The 25,691-nt window shown below is 37.5% G+C and overlaps 2 protein-coding genes across 2 annotated transcripts in view; one reads left to right on the top strand and one right to left on the bottom strand.

The window, feature by feature from the left end:
• The window catches only part of GINS1 (GINS complex subunit 1), a 7,192-nt gene extending 2,561 nt beyond the window's left edge, over positions 1-4,631 (top strand). The window contains exons 3-7 of the mRNA XM_015812165.1: positions 513-608; positions 1,417-1,507; positions 2,248-2,364; positions 2,600-2,674; positions 4,001-4,631. Coding sequence (XP_015667651.1) covers positions 513-608; positions 1,417-1,507; positions 2,248-2,364; positions 2,600-2,674; positions 4,001-4,069 — 448 coding nt within the window. The 3' untranslated portion in view covers positions 4,070-4,631. The remainder of the gene's footprint in view (positions 1-512; positions 609-1,416; positions 1,508-2,247; positions 2,365-2,599; positions 2,675-4,000) is intronic.
• Positions 4,632-7,569: 2,938 nt separating this feature from the next.
• The window catches only part of NINL (ninein like), a 41,601-nt gene continuing 23,479 nt past the window's right edge, over positions 7,570-25,691 (bottom strand). The window contains exons 12-22 of the mRNA XM_015812031.1: positions 25,451-25,561; positions 24,749-24,838; positions 18,316-18,472; positions 17,788-17,850; positions 17,012-17,121; positions 16,140-16,483; positions 14,153-14,222; positions 12,669-12,956; positions 9,891-10,103; positions 8,730-8,843; positions 7,570-7,927 (exon numbers count right to left, since the gene is read on the bottom strand). Of these exons, the coding sequence (XP_015667517.1) occupies positions 7,742-7,927; positions 8,730-8,843; positions 9,891-10,103; positions 12,669-12,956; positions 14,153-14,222; positions 16,140-16,483; positions 17,012-17,121; positions 17,788-17,850; positions 18,316-18,472; positions 24,749-24,838; positions 25,451-25,561 (1,746 nt within the window). The 3' untranslated portion in view covers positions 7,570-7,741. The remainder of the gene's footprint in view (positions 7,928-8,729; positions 8,844-9,890; positions 10,104-12,668; positions 12,957-14,152; positions 14,223-16,139; positions 16,484-17,011; positions 17,122-17,787; positions 17,851-18,315; positions 18,473-24,748; positions 24,839-25,450; positions 25,562-25,691) is intronic.

Genomic DNA, 25,691 nt, shown 5'->3' with positions numbered 1-25,691 from the left:
ATAAGCCGAGATCTTTGCCATTTCAGCAAGATGCGAAACCTTCACTCTCCAGTCCTCTATTGTAGGTAAAACTTGACTCTTCCAATTTTGAGCTATCAGCAAACGGGCAGCAGTTAAACAATACAACATCAAGTTCGTTTCTTTTACATCCAGATTATGTGTAATACCTAGGAGAAACAACTGAGGCAAAAAAAAAAATTCTTCTTTTAAAAACTTGTTGTAAATTCCACCATAAGGGAATACTTTCTAATATTACTTTTGAACTTCCCTTCTGTCAGGTTGAAGTTAAACTGATTTGTTGATTTTTGATTGATTTTTGCTTAATACTGAAAATACTGCCTTCTATTCTTATTCAGTTCCCTTGCAATTCTTTACAATTCATAGTGAAATTGAGATGAAACTTCTGTGGTATCCGAAGTTTACAAAATAAGTATAAACTAATAGCATGAGCCAATTGTATGTTCATTTTGAGTTCAAAATATATTTAACTAATATGATTCTACTATTACCAGAAATGAAGCCAAGTCAGGTCACAGTGAGTTGATTACAACAATCAAATTTCGCCATTGCTCTCTGCTGAGAAACCGAAGATGTATTGTTGCATACTTGTAAGTATCTAGTGATCCTCTGTGAAATAATTCCCAATTCTTCCAAGATCAGATTGTTTCACTTTTGAGACTGATATTTTTAATGGAATTGTACAAGACTTCAGATTCTTAACTATATCTGTCAGTACAGGTAGTCCTTGATTTACAACAGTTCATTTAGTGACTACAAAGTTACAAAGACACTGAAAAAAGTGACTTAGGACCTTTTTCACACTTACACTTTGACATTTGCAGCACCCCCATGGTTATATGTTTAAAATTCAGAAGCTTAGCAACTGACTCATATTTATGACGGTTGATGGGTCATGTGATCATCTTTTGTGCCCTTCTGACAAGCAAAGTCAATGGGGAACTATAACCATGCTACTAACTTAACAACTGCAATGATTCACTTAACAAATGTGACAAGAAAGATCGTAAAGCTCACTTAACAAATGCCTCACTTAGGAACAGAAATTTTGAGCTCCATTGTGGTCATAAGTAAATACTCTGTAAATAGCTTTAATTAGAGAAAATATATAGGATTGATGTATTTTAGCTATAATTTATCAGCCTATTGTTATTTGATGATTGAAGTGATTGTGCACACAAAATTGTAAGGGACTCATTCACTATTAATTACTCTTTGCAGCTGCTTTCAATCCCATGGGAAAATAATTTGATTTAATGAACTGCAGATATAAGTTGCATTTGCCACTCTATCCAATTCAAATCACCTCTTTTTCTTTCAAATTCAAAGTAATGCATAGCCTTATTAGAAACAGTGTACAGTAATGAATTAAATATGTTTCCACTGTTATTATATTAGGTATGACCGCTTACTTCGCCTCCGGGCTCTTAGGTGGGAATATGGTAGTGTCTTGCCAAATGCTGTCCGATTTCACATGTCAGCGGATGAAGTAAGCTAAATGTGTTTATGCATGTATTTGTGTAGCTTCAGAAGATTGGGAACAATCTGGAAGTATAGGAATATAAAAAAGAGTATATTAACTACAAATATTAATTCAAAATCACCATACATCTTTAAACATACTATAGAATTTTCACAAAATCTCTTTAGCAGTTATGTTAGTGCAGTGAGAAAATGGTTCACTAAAGGCGGAAACCTTAGGAATAACTGATATTGGACACCAAAGCTGGATTTGCATAACACATTAACCCTGATATGATTACTTGATTTTGGCTTAGCATATAGTATAAAGCCAATAATTGTGGTTTTATAAATCAAAATTTATGGCTTAGTCTTATGTGTAACTATAGCTAATTATGGTTTATTCAGTAGAATAGAGTTCAACAAACCATAACTTTGTGTAATGTGTAAACCTATTGTAACATTTATGTCCCAGAATATTTGGATATAAATATTAGGCAGATGGAATCACCTTTAATTCTCAGGCATACTAAGAATACACGATTGTTTAGAAATTTACTCTCAGATGAAGTTCAGTGTCAGTTATGTATTTTTTTCAATACATGACCTATAGAAACTAGAAATCACTGTGTTGTTAAGAAGAATTTCTGAGATTTCAGACTTCACTCTGTTATTTTGTATTGTCTTTTAATAGTTTGGAAGGATATCTAATTTGACAGTATATAAGTGATACTTAACTTCATGAATAATTAAATATTTTATATCTAGGTGCTTTGGTTTAACCAATATAAAAAGTCGTTGGCTACCTATATGAGATCATTAGGAGGAGGAGATGGCCTTGATCTTACACAAGACATTAAACCTCCCAAAAACTTGTACATCGAAGTAAGTAAAACTGAGGATTATATACTTTTTATAAGAAAAAAACTTTGGTTCATTATCAGACTTCAAAATATACAAAATTATTTAATATAATCACTGCAATCTAAATTTAGTTCATTAGGCTGCTCAGAAGAGAGCATAATTTATGTAACAGAAGAACTTCTTAATGCAGGCTTATGCTTAATTTTTACCAATGATGTTGTATGTACATTATTTTTTTATATTATTTTTCCTTCAGGTTCGATGTTTGAAAGATTATGGAGAATTTGAAATTGATGATGGCACAACAATTCTGCTGAAGAAGAATAGCCAGGTATTTATAAGTAGACATGGTGCAGTTAACTAATGACCAAGATGGAAACAGTTAATTTTTGTTTTTAGAAGTTTGGAACACAAGAAGCTGTTCTTTATTAGGCCATTGGTTAAAGCTAGCCACTTCTGAAAATGTTGTCAGGAAAGCTGTGTGGAGTAGTCACCAATCAAGAGTGACTCTGGCACACAAAAAACTATCTAGCCCTGAATAATCAATTCATATAACATGAGGATCCTATGCTTCACCTGTAATCTGAGTCTTTTAACTGGAGTTTTGGAGCAAGGACTCCGTTCAGGTGCCATAGTTTTCAAATTTCTGAACTTCTTCATTATTAATTGCAGATAAATGAATGAGGAAGATCTCCCATGACACAGTAGATTAGAAGAAGAGGCAGTATAGGCAGTCCTCAACATATGACCACAATTGGGCTCAAAATTTTCATCACTAAGCAATGCAGTTGTATAGCTGCATCACTTAGCAATGACAATGCCTATAGTTCAAGTTGCCATTGTTACTGAATCTCATAGTGTTTAAGTGAGGCAATTTCCTAGGCCTCCTACAAACAGTGGGGAAGGTGGCACGTTGGCTTTAATCTTCTGCTGCCATGGCTTCAAAGGATTCATTGATGGGCAGAAAAATGATTTATAGATTTAAAAGACTGTCCTTGAATAATCAGAGATTTACTATATTGTCTTATCAAGAGTGGTAGAGTTTACTATTGCCCTATTAGTAAATGAATATTCCAAGCAGCATCAGAAATTATTCTTTCGATTTCCCATAGATAAGAAAAACATGTATGCAGAAGAGAGAATTTGATCAGTCTGGGCCACAGCGCATCTATGAAACCTTTCTTACCTCTGTGCCAGATCATTCTAATACATCTTGAGCATTTAAATTGTAATTCCATATACACTTAGAAGGAAATTAAATCCAGCAAGATTCATTTTGAATGAATGGATATTAAATTAAAAATTATTATAATTCTGTTTATGAACTAAATATTTTTTCATTGGAAGATGATTGAGGGAAACATATTTTTCAATGCAGAAGAATTAAATACACAAAATCTCATTGCTATTCTTAAGGATTTTCCTTTACAAATCCATTGGTTAAGCTTTGGAGGCTGATGTTAGCCTAAGTATCTAGAGGTACATTTGAGAGAACTACTATATAGATTAGCTACAGTACAGTGGGATTAATACAGACAATACCTACATAATTTAATGTTATTTTTGATGTTGCCTTGTGGGTTTAGGTGGTGCATAAAAAAGATAAATGTAAGTATTTCCTTAGATTTGAAAATGGGTTCTTTTTTTTTTTCTTTAGCATTTCTTACCACGCTGGAAATGTGAACAATTAATCAGGCAAGGAATTCTGGAGCACATCCTATCATGAGCTGGGTTTACAAGACTGCTAAAATACACATAAATTAAATATTTTTGCAGATTTCAAAATAGGATCAAATAGCATTTTTTTCTCCTTTGATAATCTTTTTTGAAAAGCACAAAATAAGTTTAAAGTTATTATTACAAGCACACAAATAATATTTTGTGAAGAGGAAAGATGTGATATGTACAAGACCTTTCTCCAAAAATAAGTAGATTGTTTTTGTTCATTGCCTCAATTGTTATTTTTATTTTTATCTTTTTGGATTAGAGTTACTTTGTTTTGGTCCTCTCTGGCCTTTTTATATAAAAAAAAATTAATTGACCAAATGCTGTAACTCTTTCACTAGTAATTACTATATATTGCTTTGTGCTATTTGAAATCATGTAGTAATCCTTTGTAAATATTTAAATATTTTTATATGATGTTATGTGATTTCTATAGTAGATGTGAGTGTTATGACTACAGTCACCTTTGTGATGTTTTTAGTTATCATGCTAGCCTTAAAAGTACCCATGGAGTTTTGGCAGAATTCACCTAAACTCAACGTTGTATAATAAAATTTTCATAATAAGTTTTTAACTGATCAAGAGAATCTCTTTCTTCGTAGTTTTAGTGACATCAGAACTATGCAATCTGAGTGGCTTATTTCACTTTAGATGAAGGAAGAAGTATGTTTTTTGTTAGTGCACATTTGTTAATATAATGAAACAAGTTTAAAATTTATGACTTCAATAATTTCAAGCACAGATTAAATACAATAGGAAGCCAAAAAGGAAACGCACTAAGGCATCTTTGAAAGAGTGTTGCAGATTTTAAAAAATAAATAATTAAAATATTTTATCTTTTGAAAGTACTGTATAAAACAGTATCTTTAATTCTCATTCCAACCAAGCAGTCCAAAAAATAGGTGGAGTTCTTGGAGAACAAACTTGGATATACAGTTCCCAAAGTGTATTATCCTTTAAAGCACAGGTGTCAAACTCGCCGCATCACATGACGTGTCGCGACGTATCCTTTTTTTTGCATTGCCGGAGCTGGGGTGGGCGCAGCCTCCACATGATGCAACCAGCACATGGGCCAGCAGTTTGACACCCCTGCTTTAAAGTAATCAAAGTGAGCTCCATCCCAAATGGAGACTGAAATGCTAGACTGAAATGGCAAATTAATTTATCAAAATGTATTTAGGTTTGTATCTCAACTAATAATATACTCCTGTCTTGTGCCTGTTTTCTGTATTTTTTCCTTTTCCCTCTTTTCATAGAATTTCCTCCATTGCAGAGGGGAGAGATTGCTCGAACAACTTACCTGCTCCTTAACTGCTCTTCTTTACAGCACAGCATTTTCCTAAAAAGTGCTCAACACAGGCATCTGAGACCCTTAGTGTTAACAAGCTCAGTGACCTTGATTAATTACTAGCACTCCGGGCCAGCTTCCACTGTTATCTGAAATTGGCACGATCCTAATCAGTTTCAGCCTAAAGTTTTTCTTTTGCCTCCAGCCAGGAGCTAAGTAAACAGAAAGCACAAAGGCATTCCTTTCGATGTATATCCCCCCCCCATGTGCTTGCTTACTCTCTTGTAGTCTCTTCCTCTCCAATTAGTACAAATGCTATACATTAATTTCCCCTTGCTAATTATCCCAGAACTGAAGTGGGGATTTTAAAGGACAGGGAAATGGGGGGGGGGGGGAACTGGCTGTAAGATTTATCTCTTTTTCAAAGCTTCCTTGCAAGCCCAAGTTCTGGAACATAAATCTTCCCTGCTGTTAGGGCTCACTCAGTTGTTGGAAGTTGTATCCTCTTGATGCTGCATCTGTGGGCAATTTCTTAATAAGCCTTTCTCAAGATTTGTTGCTGTCTTGGCATCTCCCTTTGTGTTCTTTATTATCGCCCTGCAAATTCTAAATCAAGTGTAGATTCACAGGTTGACAACTCCCTTCTTTGATGAATACATAAAATATAAATTGGTAGGTTGTTTTTCTCTACTTGCAAATGTGATTTCAGATAAAGCACAAATTCTACATCCCCAGGTTGAACTGAATGTTTCCATTTTAGTCAAGGAGCCATGAAAAACAGTAATTTATGTGTAGAGTGCTTTTTAAAAAAGTGCTAAGGGAATAAACAACCTCACTATGCCTTTTTGTGGTTCCTGGACTGCATTCAGATTATCTTCTGTAAACAGCTTTCCCACACCGGGGTAGCTTCTTTTATCAATCTCTGCAAGTTATTACTGAGAATGGAGAAATGGCAGCCTGCATGATTATCCCTATTTGTCTCTGCCTTTCCTAGGAAACATAGCACTTCTTGTGGATGATTTAAGTTACTAGGCATAGTATTGTGGCCTTTGAGTTTGCAACTCAAAGGTATTAATACAACAGAGTATTAGGCCATTCCAGACAAGGTGATGTCTAATTTAGGGTGATTTCATCTTCTAACTTTGAATCCCTAGACTGGTCCTAAAGTGCTATTGGAAAATGCAAGGTCTGCATGCAATAAGACTGCATCCATTTATGATTTGATGGTGGACAAGGAGATGGATTTGAGCTGTATTACTGAGACTTGGCTGGCAAAAATAGCAATGTTGCTTTCCCTGAAATCTATTTATTCAGGTTTGGTCCTATATCAACTCAAGCTGGGGATGGGAGTTAGTTACAGCCCTTTTCTCCCAGCCACACATAGTCATCCCCTTTTGAGCTCATAGTTTATTTCAATATTTTGCATATAGTGACAGTTAGTCACATGTCTAACGTTCCTAGTGAAAATATAGCACTTTAATTTAGATTGAAAAGGGGAGCCTCATTGGTTATCCAGGTGAAATCATATTTTTATGGTAATAGCATAAATGTTGCAAATTCCTTTTAAAGATATGAAGAGTGCATTGGTGGCACAACACACAGTATCTGCTGTGGCCATTAAAGTCAGGGGATGAATATGAATATTTTTTGCCACCCTAGCAAAAGGAACATGTCTGCTTAGCAAAGCCATTTATACAATAAAAAACCAGCATGAGAACAAACTATAGAGATTCTGTTTAATTAAAATGTTCCAGACACCTAAAGCAAAAAAATAAGGGGGGGGGGGGGGTTGGTTCATTGGGTTCTTGTTTACAATTCTGCTAAAATAAAATAGCACATTAATTCAATGAATAATATTTTACACTTGCATAAAACTGTGTGTATGTAGACACACACATTCACATTCTCTTTAGCCAGTGTATAGACAGAGGGACAAGAAGTTGAAATCACAAGAAATGTCCAGTCCCCAAATAATACTAGAAGATCCCGTTTCTGTGAAAATTATCCATAAGGCACTAAATGGTTACACTTTTCCATTGGAAAAAATTGGATGTTTATTGCTGTAAACCTTGTGTTTCTCCATCTTCAAGAATTCCAAAAAATGCATTTGCTTGTCTATGGAGATTCTCAGTCATCCAGACCATGGTTGCCTCCTGAAAAAGCACCTTTGAGATATTTGCTTACTTTTCTCCAATTTCTTTAGCTAGCATTTGTATTTTCCCTATTCTGAAGTGGTGGATATCTCATAGAGTGCTGTCCATGAGAAATGAATAGTTTTTTGTATTCAGTCTGAAATATGTAGAACAAACTTGACCAATTAATGTCTTTACTACTGGTTGCCACTTAAAACAGCTTCATGGAAACTGATTCATTTAAATGAATAATTCATTGAGATGCAAATGTGATTTCTCCAACTAGCTTATTGAGGGATGAAATTTTTTCTTCTAGAATTAAGTTCCTATTTTCTGTGCTCTTCTGCATCTGTTCTGTAACTTGCAGTATTTTCATCAGATGTGCATTCTTCACATACAGGTCCTTCAGCAATAGATTAGACTTGGCATGTTTTTCAAACTGAAAAGGGAATGAACATTCCATTAATTACTATTAATTACTATTCAGATACACCAATAACAAAACAGCAGAATACAATGTGTTTAACATTTATCTAAATTAAAAAGAGCTTTTTAAACTTCATTGCCAGACTGATTCATTCTGAAGAGATTCCCATGTAAAGTAACCCAATAAATTATGCTATGCCCCTATAAATCCTGAAAAAAAGAACACTTTATTTCACAGCTTATTAAAATAATGGTTCTTCAGATGAAACTTTGAGCAATAATAATTAGTAACCAATTTCAAAGTTACGAGTGACAGTTTGATATAGTGTTTAAAGACATGGGCTAGAAAACAGAAGAGCCGGAGTTTTATTACTGCTTTAGATACAAAGCCAGGTGGGTGAGTTTGGGCCACTCACTCTCTCTTAAGCTAGGAAGAAGGCAATGGCAACTACTGAACAATGTTGCTCAGAAAATGACTGGGAGTACAAACATAAAGCTGAAATATATTAAAAGGAAGTAATAATGTTTGGGATAGGTAATGAAATAAATTCTTCATTCTCTGTTCTTTAATTTGAAACTTGTGCACGTGAGTATGTAGAGTGAATGGTTAGAAATCTGCTTGCACAATATTCAGTGTGGTCTTGAGAGAAGGCAAATACTTTAGGGTAATTTAATGTATATATTGTAATGCATTCCAGAAAACTTTTGTCTATATACTGTTTTAAAACTGCAAACAATAGACAACGATTTGTCCATTTCTAACGATCTATTTCTGCTCCATGCATAGAAAGCAACAAATCCACTCTTGCGCTCACTTGTTCCTTAAGTTGAGACATCTTCTCCTGAAGCAACATTTGTGTATTCTTCAAATTCATTTCTACCTCCCCCAACTTCTCCTCCATTAATCTATGTGAGTTTTCATATTCTTCCTGCAGAAAGAAGAGCATAAATTCTGAGCATCGTTTACTGTAAATCCCAACACAATTTAACCATAAATGAAAGCTAAAGGAATGGCCCGAGAACAACTGTTGATTGCAAAGTTGCTACAAGATTCTTTATATTTCAGAAGAAATAGCCTAAGCTATTCATCATACTTGTAAATTTAATAGTGATGGTAGTCACAAACTTCTGGTATTGCACTCTAAATATTTATGAGTCATTTTAGATAAGAAACATTAACCACAACACATGGTTCTGAGTTTCCTTGTAAAAGCAAGCTTCAGTTACCTACACTGTTTTCATCAGAGGTTTTTGTGCTCTTGACTATTAAGCAATTGCCCAGCATTTTAAACCACAGTTTAAAATCATAGTAAAAAAGTAGCTACTGAGATTGATTTGTAGATTATTTCTCCTAAGGAGAGGAAAAGGAGAATGTACCAATCTGAGACTTCTCTCAGAATGAGAGAAACCACATTGCTTCTGGTTTAGTTTTAGCTTAGTGTATTGTGTGAATCTAGCAACGTACCGTTGCCCCAGCCTTGCCTCCCCCCGCGACCCCCTCCTCTCCAGCAGCCCCCTGAAGGAGAGTCGCCCCCGAGCGTGGCCCACATGGAGCAGCGCAGCCAAGGACATGGCAGCCAGGCAGAGTAGACAAGACTCTGCCCTCACACCACATCATGCAGTTGATGCTGCAGGGCGCGGGCAGAGGGTGTGGCCACCATAGCGCTGCTGGGCTGCCTGGGCGATCTGCGGGGGGCCCTGGAGGCGGTGAGTGGTCCTGTGGGCAGCCGGGCAGGGGATGGGGGGGCAGAGCAGGGCCAGGGGGTAGAGCGGGGGTGGGGCCAGTTTTTGGGCACTCAGTCTCTAAAAGGTTCGCCATCACTGGTTTAAGCCTTAGAGATGTGTTAAAAGGCCCACTATGACTTATTCAACAAATCATGGTAAAACAAGTTAAGCAGCTTATTTCTATTCATCACACCAGCAACTGCATTCTTGGTAGGAACCTAAATGAAGGCTTAAATAAACCTCCTTCTTACTTGATAAATAGCCAGTTGCCATTTCATTTGTTCTGCCTGTAAGTCTAGATCTCCTTGCAACTTTCTGACTGTTTTCTGTTCTTCTGCCAATCTGGTTTCAAGCTCAACAAGATGATCTTTAGGTACTGTATTGTCCATCTGGGTTTTTAGTTGTTGCAATTCATGGGCGTGCTGAGACTCAGCTTGGTTTAATCTGGTGTTAGCTTCTAACAACTACATTGTGAGAGAGAAAAACAGACCGGCACGCTAAGATTAGCAATACTACAGAAGAAAAACCTACCATAGCAATAAGTCAAAATATTTGCATACCAAAAATCATTCTAAAAGTCAATTCCACTCCATAGGTAAAATAAATGCTAATTTTTTAAAATCAACTTTTTATCTAAAATTAAATTTGATATATAATTTAATCTTATTTGGAAACAATTTCTAGATTACAATTCAACTCATGGAATAGTGCTACACCCAAATTTGGATTCTAAGATTTGTATTTTAATTAGGCATATTGTCTAAACCAGGGCTTTTCAACCAGTGGTACGAGTACCACCTGTGGTACATTGGCACCTGGCAGGTGGTACGCGACCATCCTAGAAAAGTGGTAGTGGGGGAGGGGAATGAGCTGAACCGGTGGCAGCACCGCACAAGCCTGAGCGAGAGATGGCTGGAGCTGCAGGGCTGTCAGGGCTCAGCGGAAGCGCCAGGATCAGCGCCAGGCTCCAGCTGGAGCTCGGCGCTGATCCTGGTGCTTCTGCTGAACCCTGAAGAAGCACCAATCAGCTGGAATGTTGCAGCATCTCCAGGGTCTTGTGATTTACATTCAGATGCTTGGCAACTGATTCATATTTATGACGGTCACAGTGTCTCAGGATCATGTGAAGTGACCAAAACCTGCTGCAACCACCCAGCAGACGGGGGGAATAAAAACCAAACACCCCCCCACCCCACCCCCGCTGCCAATCATCAACAGAAATGCCTCACAACAATGAAAACCTCGGACAGGAGGAAGAGCGCCACCGGGCGGGCAAGCAGGTGTCTTGTGGCTTGGGGGGCACTTTTTTCAGTGCCGTTGTAACTTCGAACAGTCACTAAGCGAACTGTTGTAAGTCGAGGACTACCTGTACTTTATCACTTTTTTCCTTTTTCTTTTTTCTTTTTTTGGTCATCAAGTTTTTGACACCTTGCTAGGCGACTGGTCGTACTCGGATATTGCCATATCCTAAAAGTGGTACAATGGGTGAAAAGGTTGAAAAGCCCTGGTCTAAACATTATTTATAGTATTCTTGTAGTGTACAGGTAGTCCTCGACTTACAGTGAGAATGGGGAATTTCTGTCAGTAAGTGATGCAATTATAAAGGGCAACTGCATTGCTTAGCAACAGTAATCTATCAATCCCAATTGCTATTGTTAACTTGAATCCCACAGTTGTTAGGCAAGGTAACTTCCTGCCAACTTCGCACAACAGTGGGGAAGTCAGGAGGAAGTTGGAAGGACCATAGGCAGGTAACTGGCTGCTGCTGGGAGGGAGCAAGGGGAAGAGGGAGCAAGGGGAAGGTCAGAGACAATATGTGAGAGATGTGGTAGGGGGAGAGTAGGTGGGCAGGTGTGAAAACTGGTCTGCACTGATCAGGAGATGTGTGCAGGGATGCCACACAGATCAAGGAGGGTGTGCAGGAGAGCATGAGTTGATGTGTGCAAGTGAGAGTGTACTAGAAGCCTCACATAGGTCAAGGAGGGTGTGCTGGCATCCATGAGAGGCACTGCACACGTCAGAATGGTGCACGGGGATGCAAGGCTATATGCAAGGGGGGGGACATGGGTCAGAGAGGGTATGTGGATTGCACAAGAGGTGCTGTGTGGGTCCAGGAGGGTGCATGAAGATGCACGAGAAGTGCTGCACAGGTTAGGAAGGGTACATGGAATTGCATAAATGCCCGGCACAGTGAGTGCAGAGGGGCTGGGTAGTGTGTGTTGGTGGGGAAGATTTATCCCAGTGATCTCCCATTTTGCCTGCCAATTTTCTCATTGACTTTCTAGGAATGTGGCAAATGTGATTGTGGGGCACTTGGCAACTGGTCATTCTTGTGAACAGGTTTCCCAAACATCCATATTATAATCATGTGACTACAAGGATAGCCAGAAATCCAAGGATCTATTGTGATCATTCATTCATTCATTGCTGTGTAACTTCAATCAGTTGCTAAATGAATGATGGTAAGTTGAGGACTGCCTGTATTATTATTTACTTTATCTCTGGCAGCAAATATTGTCCCTCAATCAACTAAATCATCATAATCCTACATCAGGTTAAAAAGCAAGGCTAAAAGTCAAAATAGTTAGGCAAAATAGTCTTACATTCATGATCTCCCTAATAGATATGTTATCTGAATGCTATCTTGCCTTATCACAGATTTTTCTACATGAAATGTTACAGCAGAGGTGAGCAGTTGTTTGACGCCACAGGCTACATTTAACACTTGGGGGCAAAGTAGGCAGGGCCATATCACACATTTGAGATGGGAATTTGGGAAATTTGCTTTTTCTCAGCTGTAATGTGGCTATTTTAGAGCTTACACTCGTTTTCATCTGCTCTCCACCACAAAATAGTATCTGGGCAATCAGTTTTTAGAAATCATGACCAGGGGAACTAAAACGGCTGCAAAAGGAGGACTGAATATCTACCTGCAGCCCTGAGGCCTCAGATTGTCCATCACTGTAGTACAAAGTTTATGAAGTGTCATCTTACTCACAACAGTGACCTCTCTCCTAGATCAGCCTTACCTTTTCCTTCATTGATTTCAGGTCTTGATCTAGCATGTCCTTTTCGCCTTGCCATGTCAACTCTTGCTGAAAATGCTCCTTTTTCAGCTCAGCAGAGGCCTCCCGAAATTGCTTGGCTATTATCATAGCTTCTTGTTCTTTTTGTCTCTCCAATTCAACAAACCTCTGATTCAGTATCTTGATTGTTTTCTGACCGGCTTTATTCTTGCTGCTTAATTCAACAAATTCATGGTTTAGCTGAGCAGTCCTAGTGTTCAGCTGTAAGATGTCCTCTTTGTAGCATTTGTTCTGAAACAAGATTTCAGGCATTCAGTGTCGTGATATTCATCATAATCACATTTGTGCATACACAAAACAAGATTATAAATTACCCAAGGGATCAGGTAGGGATTTCCTATATTCAAGTTTTAGATCAATAGGGGTTGTCTTAAAACAAATGTGTCATATTGCTACAGAGATTTCTTGGAGAAAGGAAGGGAGGAAAGAGGAAAACTCTCCTGATTGCTTTTTAAAAAAAAAAATACATTAACTGAATTTTTGATGGTAGGGCAAATAATGTAAACCTATATACAAAGTATTAAAGAAAAATCTATAATTCTTAATTCTCAAAAGCTTTAGGGGATTGTAGATATGATTATTTTTAACAAACTTTTGAAAGTACACAGCGATCATTTTAGCGCTAGAAATTCAAACAGAGTTCATCAGACAGCTTTACTGGGCAACACATTGACTGTATTCATATAGTGTATGAATCCACTGATTGTTTAACCATGGATTATTCAATAAACTATAAACTGCCAAATCAGACTCAAATACCTTATGGATTAATACAGTGTACAAATCTGAACCTTGGTAGCATTGGTTACATGGATAAGATTAGAAGTACTGATACTCGGATTATCCAACCACTTTCTAAAGTTGCCCAATTCTTTTTAGATTTGTTTGTGTCTGGATAATTATCGCCTGACTTAAGATGCAGGAAAAATAACTGCTGAAATGTATCTAGGAACTCAGCAATCAACCTTTTATGCACACAAGTTATTTTTTCCATGAAGTCCAGCACTATCAACCCTTGGGAAGACCCATATATATTGCATGTAAAAGGTCCCTGGTTCAATCCTGATAATGTCCAAATACGACTGGGAAAAGCTTCTGTTTAAATTCCTGGATAATTAGTAAGAGTCCCATGTGAAAACAGCCAGTTTCCATATTTCAATAACTGGCATAAGTTCTTCACAAATTCAGGTACAGATCCTTCTCACCACCTGCTACTGAATCCTTTTTTAAAAAAAGGTGCCATAAGATAAATCATGCAAAACATATAATGATTTCATCTTTCTAAAATGTCCCCCTGCCCCCTCCGCCTACTTTTGACTGAAATTTATAACTTCTTGGCTTTTGAGTGTTCTAGTACTGCACTGTTTCAAATTCAGGCTCTGTGAGAAGGTAGATCAAGTGGTACTCTAGTCACTTTATATAGTTACCAAGTCATTTGATTCTTTTATTTCATACATCATCTTCTCTTTTTCCATTTTCAATTCATCAATGTGCTTTCTGGAAAAAAAATAATTAACTGAAGCATACTTTGTGTATCAATATTAAAATGAGATTTCGAATCACTCTAAATGGTCTTTCATGGATCTACTGTACCTCTATAATTTTAGTTTACAACACTGAATTGGCTCAAGACAGGTTTAACTGAGCCATGTCTAATTTTGATGGAGTTGGCAGTATTCTCAAGTACAGGTAGTCCTCGACTTATAAGTGTTCATTTAGTAACTGTTCAAAGTTACAATGGCACTGAAAAAATGGGACTTATGACCATTTTTCACAGTTATGACCTTTGCAGCATCTCCATGATCATGTGATCAAAATTCTAATGCTTGGCAACTGGTTCATACTTATGATGGTTGCAGTGTCCCTGGGGGTCATGGGATCCCCCTTGGCAACCTTCTGACAAGCAAAGTCAATGGGGAAGCCAGATTCACTTAACAATCAGGTTACTAACTTATCAACTGCAGTGATTCACTTAACAACTGAGGCAAGAAAGGTCATAAAACAGGGCAAAATTCACTTAACAAATGTCTCAGTTAACAACAGAAATCTTGGGCTCAATTGTGGTCGTAAGTCAAGGACTACTTATACCCCTTTTGCTAAGATTTCTATATGACAATGGGTGCCTCTATAAGATGAATATCCATGGAATAGGAAAGTAAAGGTAAACAATGTGTGCTCTACCCACCCATCTCTCCTGAGTCAATCTTCAAGTTGTATGTTGAAAGCCTCTGCTTTCATAAAACCTAGGCTAACTTCTATTGGCAGGCTTTTAAAAACTCTTAAGAGCTTTATAGAGTTAATTATAGGTAGTCACTAGGGAGCCACCTAAAAAGGCAGCATACAATTTATAACAAATAAAAGATAATTTCTGTGAACTGATTTTTGTTATTTTTTTGAAAATACTAAAGCTAATTAGGCTGTATATAAAGAATAACTCAAAGAAATACCAACTGACAACTTCCTAGTTCTGATTATCACATTTCACAAAAATAGCCCCATCTTTTTGATACACGATGAAAAGAAAAGGGTCTATATCAGTGATGGCGAACCTTTTAGAGACTGAGTGCCCAAAAACTGGCCCCGCCCCCGCTCCATCCCCTGCCCCGCCCCCACTCCGCCCCCACCCCGCCTGCCTGCAGGGCCACTTACCGCCTCCAGGACCCGCCACACATCACCCAGGCAGCCCAGCAGCGCCATGGCGGCCACGCTCTCTGCCCGCGCCCTGCAGCATCAACTGTGCGCGATGGGGCATGAGGGAAGAGTCTTGTCTACGCTGTCTGGCTGCCATGTCCTTGGCTGCGCTGCTCCGCGTGGGCCACGCTCAGGGGCGACTCTCAGGGGGGCTGCTGGTGAGGAGAGGGTCGCGGGGGGAGGCAAGGCTGGGGCAATGGCATGTGTGCCCACAGAGAGGGCTCCGAGTGCCGCCTCTGGCACCCGTGCCATAGGTTCGCCACCACTGGTCTATATTGTACTATAGACAGTTTTCTTATTAACTAAGGAAAGATGTTGCTATGGTTTTTTATTGCTCTCTTCCTAAGCTGTATCAGCAAATGGTAGCACCTGTTTGATCTTGGCTAGGCTTTGAAGCCAAGCAGGGTTGTGTCTGGTTATACAACCAAGGAGGATACCAAGGAATGTCAGGGCTATAGTCTAGGCTGGGAAACTGAAAAGCATTATAAAAGAAACCAGTAACAAACTGCTTCTTTATTATTGCCAAGAAAACTGCATCAACGGGTCCTCAAAGACGCCAGAAATTATACTTGTATACAAAAGAAAGTATACTTTTATTTTCCATTTAAAGATTCAATTTCATGTATTAACATAGCAGAATTTTTCCTACGTATGCATAAAGAATTACTATTGGTACTGGCAAGTATCCATATTTAGAATCCTAAGAATATAATGCTTCCAAACCTCATAAAATGTATCTCCATTTCATGCTTCATCTTCAAGTCATCTTCCAATCTTTCCCTTTCCTGGGCCAGCCTCTGGCCTAAGTTTGAAATTTCTTTAGCATAGCACTGCTCTATTTCTGCCCTCTCCTTCTCAAATCTCTTCATTTCTTGGATAGGATCCAGCTTCTGAACTTGGCTTTTCAAACCATCAATCACTTCCTGGCATTTCACATTCAGTTCTTCCAAGGCATTCTTTTGTTCTTCCAATTCACTAATCTTGATCTTGAAACTTTGCTCAATGTCCTTCCTTTCTTTCTCAAAATTATTTTTTAATAGTTCTATTTCCCATTCATAGTAATTGACCTAGAACAGTAATTTTTTTTTAAAAAAGACCAGAAATCATTTCAGAATATTTATTTAAAGTTTAAATGCTTTCCTCACCCAAGAAATTTGACATTTCCAGTGCATGGAATTTATATACAAAACAATAGCTATCTTTAAAAAAAAGAGTATCTTGTTCTTCTAGAGTTTGCATGGTTTGCAGGAATTAATTATCAATTTGTTTAGACCATACCTACTCTCCATTATGAAATTACACTCAGAAATCCTCTCATTCAGCTATAGCATTGGCTTCTATAATACTATCATTTATCAGAGTGATTTCAAAAAGCTGAACAACCTGCATAAATGAGTTAAGATATAAATCTTTACTCAGATTGGAGAAATGATGATTGCCATTGTACCAACAAAACTTAGAAGACTATGGATAATTCAACAGTGCCTCTATTGAAGCTACTCTGTGGAGATATTTCATGCAAAAAAAATTAGTTCTGCTGATTATAAGTGCTGTACTTATAGATTAGATTCTAAGTTTTGAGTTTTCCTACTCACCTTAGTTTCTAGCTCTGTTTTCATAGTTTGATTCTGTTCTTTTAACTCTTCCACCAGAAGTTCTGTTTCTATATTTACTGAATAGGGTTCAGATGATATGAAAGTGTCATCTATAAGTAAATTTATTATTAGAAAAACATAGAGACAAGAAAACAAATACTGGTTAACCCCTAACTATAAGATTTAAATTATGGAGGTTATATTCAAAAATAAAACATCTATGAGGAAAAAAAAATAACCACAGCCCTAAACAATGTTGTTTGAGAAAACCATAAGGGCTGCACGTTGGAAGAATCAAGAAAAAAAATATAAATTTGATTTGATTTGATTTTGATTTGATTTTTTGATTTTATTAAATTTATACCCCGCCCTTCTCCCGGAGGACTCAGGGCGGCTTACAGCCAGTTTAAAACAATGGTACAGTACAATACAAAATTTAAAAAAGATTAAAAATAACTATTCAAATTTGGCCGCTTCTACTAAAAATTTAATTTAAAACCCCTTTAAAATACCCCTAGGCCAGTCCTGCCTGCTGAAATAACCAGGTCTTAAGGGCGCGGCGGAAGGAGGGGAGATCCGGGATCACCCGGATCTCTGGGGGCAGCTCGTTCCAGAGGGTGGGTGCTCCGACAGAGAAGGCTCTCCCCCTGCTTTTGATACTGGTATGCTTTTGATACTGGTATCTTACTCATAAGGGAATGAATTGGATTAGATTAGGGTTATTTAAATTCTAGGATGCTATAGTGCTTGGGAGATTTTAGACAATCATCCCTTACCATTTTGGCCTGTGGTTGGTAGGTGCTGGTATCCAAGAAAATGATCATCCTTTTCAATGTTGTCTTAAAAAAAACATATTCAATGATTAAATGTAGTTAAAAACTGTTTTAATATGAAAAGGGAACTTGTAGCCTTCATCTTCTAGCGGTAGAACAAATCAAGATTGGATGCAATAAATAATAAAATAAATGCATCTTTAGCTTTAGCATTGAATTGTAGCAGCAGAATACCCAGACAGTAACACAGTAATGTCTGTGCTGAACTGCTTTCCTTAACTTGAAGTGGAGGAAAAGTATCATAGAACAGAAAACATTAAAGGCTTAAAACCCTTCTCACCATGTTGAACGGCCCTGAATATCTCCTTGCATGAAGAGTCTTTCCCATCCTGGTGAAGTCCAGATGTGTTGAATCATCTTCTAGAATGTCCTCTATGTGGGCAACTCTGGGATCAGGCATGCAATACATCCAGATTTCAGCAGGATGCAGAAAGCTGTTCTGAAGAACCATGCCTGACTTGCATTACCCACCTCTAATGTTAGCTTTTTCATTTCCAGGCAAGGGCCTTTCTCCAGTGTTGGCGGTCTTCATTTTGCAGCATGCTAGGTTAGCCTTCTTTGCATGCAGCAGCAGGGATCTCAGTTTTTCCACCTCCATCTGCAGCTCATCATTCTTGTCATGCAGTTCCTATAAGCAGGCCAGAAAATGACAGTGAAGCACACAGAGCAGCTACTCTTAGATATATGTGGTGGGATAAACTGCAACTCCAGGACTTAAGAGAATGTCCATATTTGCTTATAAATCATTCTTATACAATTAGGATAACACAGAATTGGTAACTCCAGAATTGTACTTAAAAACGTCCACAAAGAAGAGAGGAAATTCAGCAATCACAGAACAAATAGCCACAGATTTCATCTAAGTCAGTTGTTTTCAACTCATAGCCTATGGGCCGCATGTAGCCCTGGACAGCTAGTAATGTGGCCCCACAAGATAATAAAAAAAGATTAAATAATAAAGAAAATTTATTATTTATATACATTACCTATTTTATATGCAGCCTAAGACAATTCCTTTTCAAGCCAAAAGATTGGACAACCATGATCTAAGTTCTTTTAAATACAAGTGGTTTAATGATGAGAAAAACCACTTTAGACAAGTTTTCAATGGTTTCAACCATCAACTGTTGCAGAATCTTCAGATAGGATGACTAAATCCTTTCAAGCTTGAGGACATGTTGATATCACACATTTCATTGCATCCAACAAAACAAAATAGAAGATAGAGAAAGCAACATGTATTCAACTCACTGCAATACCCTTTAACATGGGGGAAATCGTAGCAATATTGCTTGAACCAAAGATAAATATTTCAACGGATGAATCAAGCTGTAAACTCATTGATACAGCATAACATAAAGTTCTCTTCTCCCCTTTTTTCTATGGGTTGAATTTTAACAAGATAGGCTGACCAGGAGAGTAATTTATTTTTTTTTCTTTCAGGATTGGGAGAATAAAATTGGTGTTTATTTTAGGACACACATTACAATTTTAGTGAGTCTGATAGTACCCTCATTTTTGGCAATCATGTTTAAGAAGGGCATTGGGGGCTGCAGAACTAAAAACTCTCAGAGCCACAGCCATCCCTGGTTCCCCAACCCCCGAGCTGCAGCGCACTATCGGGCCTTCAGCCATTTGGAACAGGGCCGGGGTAATGCCCACCACTTTTGCAAATGGAGCTGCACAGGTGCACCAGCTAGTTGCGCAGAACCATCCCCTCCCCCCCCCCGATTCGCAAAGCTGGAAAGGTTGGAGAACTCTGCTGTAAACTAAATCTTTCATAGCCAAACAAAATTCTAGTTTGGTTTATTATATGTATAATAGGCATGTTTTCTTTGTCCTGTCAAAAAGGCACCTTCCTCTACTATGAATGAATTATTCCAGATGTTAGCCCCGCTCCTATGTCTTTATTATTAACTATTACACATTCAATCAATTTAGTCAGAATCTGTGTTTTAGGTTACAGTTCTGCAATCTGCATCCTCGCTTATCTTTTAATCTAATCTTGGAGAAGCCTGGTTTATTGAGCCAGCTTTAAAATATTCTTTAAAATGAATCTGGGAACAAACCTGAAGAAGACCTGGAAGATACAAGATAGAGGTTGAAAGTCTAAAGGGAGCTTTGCTGATGGTCAGTTTTTCGGTGCTACAAACACAACTCTTGCTCAGTCTCTTGAGGAATAAGAACAAGCTTCAACAGGGCTGACAAAAATGTAAAGCATCTCAAAGCAGCCTAAAAAAAAAGTCTGTCACTTTTCAGTGGTCCTTTTAATGTAACTGTGTACATGAACATTAGTTTTACTTAGAAAAAGGTTGTGATTGCTTTTTACAGTAATGTGTATTTATTGTGTATATGATTAAGTATATAAATATGGAGGAGGAACCCATGGAAACATCTTGCCATTCTAACTTAGTCTAACCTACACACAGAGGTGAAGATCTAAGAGTCCCATTGGTATAAATAAGGACTTCCCTTTGAGAACTAATATTCTGACCAGATATGGTGGAATGTAGTCTGAATTCCCAGGCGGGAGGGGCTGCATTCCAAAGGAACAAGAGACAGCCAAGTTTAGATAGTTTGATTGAGAGAAAGAGGGTCAAGTTAGCGCCTCCCTTGAGGTTTCTCAGAGTATATTTTTTAAGTGGTTTGCTTTAGTTTAGCAATATTTTTTACTATGTGAGGAACAATAAAGGAAACTGCTTAGAAGTAACTCTGCATGTGTTTCTTGGTCTTTGGGCCTGATACCAAAGCACACAAAACTTAGGAGTCTGCCAGTAGGTACAGGTCAAAGCACATTTGCTAGCTTCTAAAGATTCTATTCTGTGTGTAAAAAAACCATTTCCCTACATGAAGAACAAAGATTCCTTGTGCAATGAAAATACTGAACTGAGCCCAAAGAATTTTCTTCTAAATTCAAAAGCCCATTTTATACCAAAATTCTCCTAAAAATTTGCACATTCATGCAAGAAGAGCACAGGGAATCCTTTTTATTTAACACGGAATGTAATGCTATCCCACTTGTGGAACTGTCTTGGTGTAATCATATTTGTTTAGAAATGTAGGTAGTCCTGGACTTGCGACCATAATTGAGCCCCAAATTTATTTTGCTAAGTGAAACAGTTACTAAGTGAATTTTGCCCCATTTTACGATCTTTCTTGTCACAGTTGTTAAGGGAATCATTTCAGCTGTAAAGTTAGTGACACAGTTGTTAAGTGAATCTGGCTTCCCCATTGACTTTGCTTGTCAGAAGGTGGCAAAAAGTGATCACGTGACTCCGGGACATTGCAGCCGTCATAAATGTGAGTCAACTGCCAAGTGTCTGAATTTTGATCACATGACCATGGGGATGCTACGACGGCCATAAACGTGAAAAATAAGTCATAAGTCACTTTTTTCAGTGCCATTGTAACTTTGAACAGTCACTAAGTGAACTGTTTTAAATCGAGGACTTCCTATAATGTGTGAACATTGTTATGAAATGATACTATTATTTCCCATATTTATTTTTAACAATCCTTTAAATGAAACTAAACTACATAATGCACACATAATCAGACAGATGTTAGATCAATGCAAGACCAGAGACAGCAATTTCATTTACAAAAAAAAAAATCTTAAGAAACTGAAAATCCCATGCACAAGATCTTTAGCTTCCTTTTTTTCTTTTTTTAGCAAAATAAACATTTGTTTCTATTTAAAATCTGCCCCCATATTGGCAAGCACTAGCATTATAGTACAGCTGTTGAACCGAAAACACATATTCAAATATCAAACCGAATTAATTCTCAGAGGAGTCTGAACTTGCTAGAAATAATTGGTTATTTCCTTAGATAGCAAGGGACATATAGCTGGAATTTCTGAATGTTAAGCTGATTACGTTTAATACAAAGAGTATTCAATTGTTGTGTATATATATCATAAGGTACTTATGATATACACAACTCTTTAAAAAATGGCAAAGTTTTCAAGGTTATCATAACACTGTCAGAATGAAAGGCATATTCATTACAAACACAGAACATGAGCACACTTGGAAATGCAATGCTCACCTTCACCCTCTGTGATTAGGTAGGCAGCACCAAATTGAATGTATGGGGAAACAAAAAAAGGGAAGGGAATTGAGTGGATGATGGAATGCATGAAATAATACACAGGGTTCTTTTTATAGAACTCTCCATCAGCCTGCCACTTACCAATGGATCATTATGGTTTCTTTCCAGCAAAAAGCAGAGGAATGAAAATAACAGTAATAGAATATTTCCAGATATACATCAAACAACTAGGCACAGTGTTCTTAATCACTGTTGTAATGAAATATGTTTTTTTATGTAGCAGCTGATATGTTATTAGAGCTTTTCAGCTTTTAAAATTGGAGAGTTGCAAATCTTTAGGTATCAGGGCATTTACACATTTTCTGATTTCAACCACGTCATGTATCGTCTATGGCAGTGATGGCGAATCTTTTAGAGACCGAGTGCCCAAACCGCAACCCAAAACTCACTTATTTATTGCAAAGTGCCAGGGCTGCATCAGCATTGTGGTGCCCTCAGGGGGAGCAGGGAGGTGCCTCTGAGTGCTGCCTCTGGCACGCAAAAACCGGGGGCGCAAAAATGGGCCTGTGCTGCAAGGCGCAAAAACGGCTATCGCCACGTCGCAGTGTACAGGTGCAAGGCTCTGCACCACATAAGAACGGGGCAGGGCTTGTGAGTATCATGCAGGCACTAGCCCCGCCCCATTTGCAGCGTGTGCGTGCTTATAGCCCCGTGCGCACATGCATGCATGTAAAATGCTTCCCCCTCCCTTTTCTTCCAGTCCACCAATTGACAATGGTTGGTGACCTCTGCTCTACCACCTCTACTAGAGCTTGCTAGTCGGCCACTTTGCCTCCTTTGTGCTGGGTGGGGCTCCTGCTCCAGGCGGCGGCGGCGGCCTGATGGACCTGCTGCTGGCGGTGGTGGTGCGCGTGTCAACAGAGAGGGCTCTGAGTGCCACCTCTGTCACGCGTGCCATAGGTTCGCCACCACTGGTCTATGGAGATTCTCAGTCATCCAGGTCATGGTTGTCCCAAAGATGATTTTTCAAAAGGCAACTGAACATTTTGCTTCAAGGAAAAACAAAGTCCAGTTGCCTTTTGAAAAAGCACCTTTGGGACATCATTTATTATTCATTCTTTCATCCAAGGAACCTCCAAGTGATATATATAGAGCCTAAATTGTCTTGTATCCAAAAGATACTGACATGTGCAACATTTATCTTAATCTCCTGTATCTTTGCTACATTCCTATACCACAGCTTTCTCAAGACTTCTTCCCCTCAACTCTTCCTTCCTCACTCATCTGAGGTGTGATCTTTCTTCGTTCTCTATCATCACAACATCTCAAAAGATTCTTTTGTATGGGTTACTGATTTAATCTACATTCATTTGGCACCCGTTTATTCTTGACCCCATGTCCTCATATCATACAAATGTTTTGAATAATCCATTCCTACTCCATAAAATCTACTTTTATGTTTTCCACTCTCATTTTCATATAACAAAGTGGGCAAAATTATACTGTTCCATACAGCTATTTTGCTGTTTTGTATCCTAAGTGCAGCAGTATATTGCATATATAGTACCTCACTGTATATGGGTAGAAGGTAGGTTAATATTATGTTAATTTTCAAGGTAGCCTCCATATTAAATATTAGCTTGGCCTGAACAGTGGCATCATTATTTAGCAAAACCAAGCTTTGGTTGGAATTGTGGCCTATTGGCCAAGAAGTGCCAAAACTGATTATTATTGTTGTCATTATTAATAGGGATTGGTGCACATAGCACCAATATAACTAAAATTTATAACCTAGTCTATTCTTTTTCTATCTTACTAAAGATGCCTTAATAAGAAATCTTTTTATAAAGTTTACATACCAAGAAAATTATTTGAATGCTCAATGGGTAAATATTTTTTTCAGGTTGGCTAGCTGAACAAACAGTATCACCTGATATAAGACAGCTTTCTTTGTTCCTATTTCAAAACTGAGTTTTTGCAGTTACTGTATATATTGTTCTTCATTGAAAAAAATTACACTGCTGTTTATACACTTAAAATAGATGTTAATAAAGAAAATATGAGATCCAACACAAACATATTATACAATAACAATAATAAAAAGTATCAGCAGTATCCAAGGGCTGAATAAAAGGTGCATCCTAGCAGCTACAGTATTAAATGTGACTGATGATAATCAGTCATCAGTAAGAATTCCATAAAATGGGTTCTACAACCAAGAAAGTTCTGGGACAGATAACTACCTCCCAGGTACCAAGTACTAATAGCACTCTAAGCGTGGATCCTTTCAGTGACTGAAAAAGTACACATGGTAAGAGACCTAGGCTGAAAAAAAACAATTTACCTAGCAGACTGCATGGAACAATCTTCTTGGCATTAAGTGGTTTTATATCTAGATTAAGACGGTCCACTTTTAAGATTCTGTGGGCAATCTAAGAGCACCCACAAATCATTGGGAGAAAACACAGCTTTCCTTTCTGAAAGTCAAGAATCCTACGGTTCTTTTGGTGCCTAAAAATCTGAGAACAAACTATTAGGATCTAAACTAAATTTCATTTTTGATGTGCGCCGTTGTGCCCACAGTAAAAAAAATGACAATAAAGGTTATCTTAATCTCTTAATCTTATCATGATTCAGGTGGATTATTTCAATAGGCAGGAACATTAGTTTTATATTATTGTACAATAGATTTATTAAAATTCAATAGTAAATGATTAGCAAAACGGTTCCAATCAGTCGTTAGTAAAGGGAAGAGGGACAAAGTTGTGAAATATGGACAATTTCCTTCCTGCTCACCTCATTTCTGGCCTTCCTCAATGCATATTTATAAGGTTAAAAATAAACCACTTACCCGACATTGCAGTTCATACTCCTGAATGATTTCAGCAAAGCGTGCTTCTTGATCAAATAGCTCTGTACTGTATGGATCCAGTAATCCCACCTGAAGCAAATAAGATTTTTTTTAAAAGTAGATTGTTCCAAAAATGGAAAGAAAACCTTTGAAGTTAGCTCTAAAAACACCTTGAGCTACATTTTATTTTTAATTTATTTCATTTATAATACTATCCAAGTGTACAAAATAACTCTGGGCAGCATAGAGTAAAATCAGATCTAATGTACCAAAGTTACAGCAGAGGTTTTGTTGAGAAGCAGGTCAAACTTGTACACAAATCATTATACCGGAGGGGCTTTTTAAATATTTTTGTCTTTTTATTGTCCTTACAGACATTTTACCAATGTTTACCTGAAAAGTAAGAGATTGCTTTATATAAATACATATGTAACCATATTCAGAATAACTATTTAAAAGAAATTATTAAAAAACATTTTAAGAAGACCTAAACCATTTTAAGGCAGCATTTTTCAGCCAAAAGACTGAAAAAAATTAAAATTCTTCATGATGACAAACAAAAAAGTGAATGTTTATATAGGAGATACTATAGCTACAAGGCTATACATACAAGACTCCAACTCACTCGATTTTTCACATGAGTCAAATGGGCTTAGATTAGAAAAAGCAAAAAAAAATCCCTTTTCATCAATGTGGAATTACCTTGTCTTTCAAAATAAAATTAAGATCTCTTTGAAGTTTCAGAACTTGATTTTCAGATTCACTCAGTTTTTGAACCACTTCAGCAACTTCATTCTGTAAGCGACTATTTTCCTTTAAAAATACATTCACAAGAAAGAAAATGATAGAAAGATAAAATCCATGATGTCAAGGTAAATTTTGCAACTCTTCAGCAAGAAAGCAGCAGCACACTAAATATAGGAAAATCTATGTTCCAAACCAA

Source organism: Protobothrops mucrosquamatus, unplaced genomic scaffold (genome assembly GCF_001527695.2).
Source record: "Protobothrops mucrosquamatus isolate PMUCROS unplaced genomic scaffold, P.Mucros_1.0 scaffold_57, whole genome shotgun sequence".
NCBI lineage: Eukaryota > Metazoa > Chordata > Lepidosauria > Squamata > Viperidae > Protobothrops > Protobothrops mucrosquamatus.
Note: the sequence above shows the minus strand (reverse complement) of the source record. Positions and strands in the feature narration are given on the sequence as shown.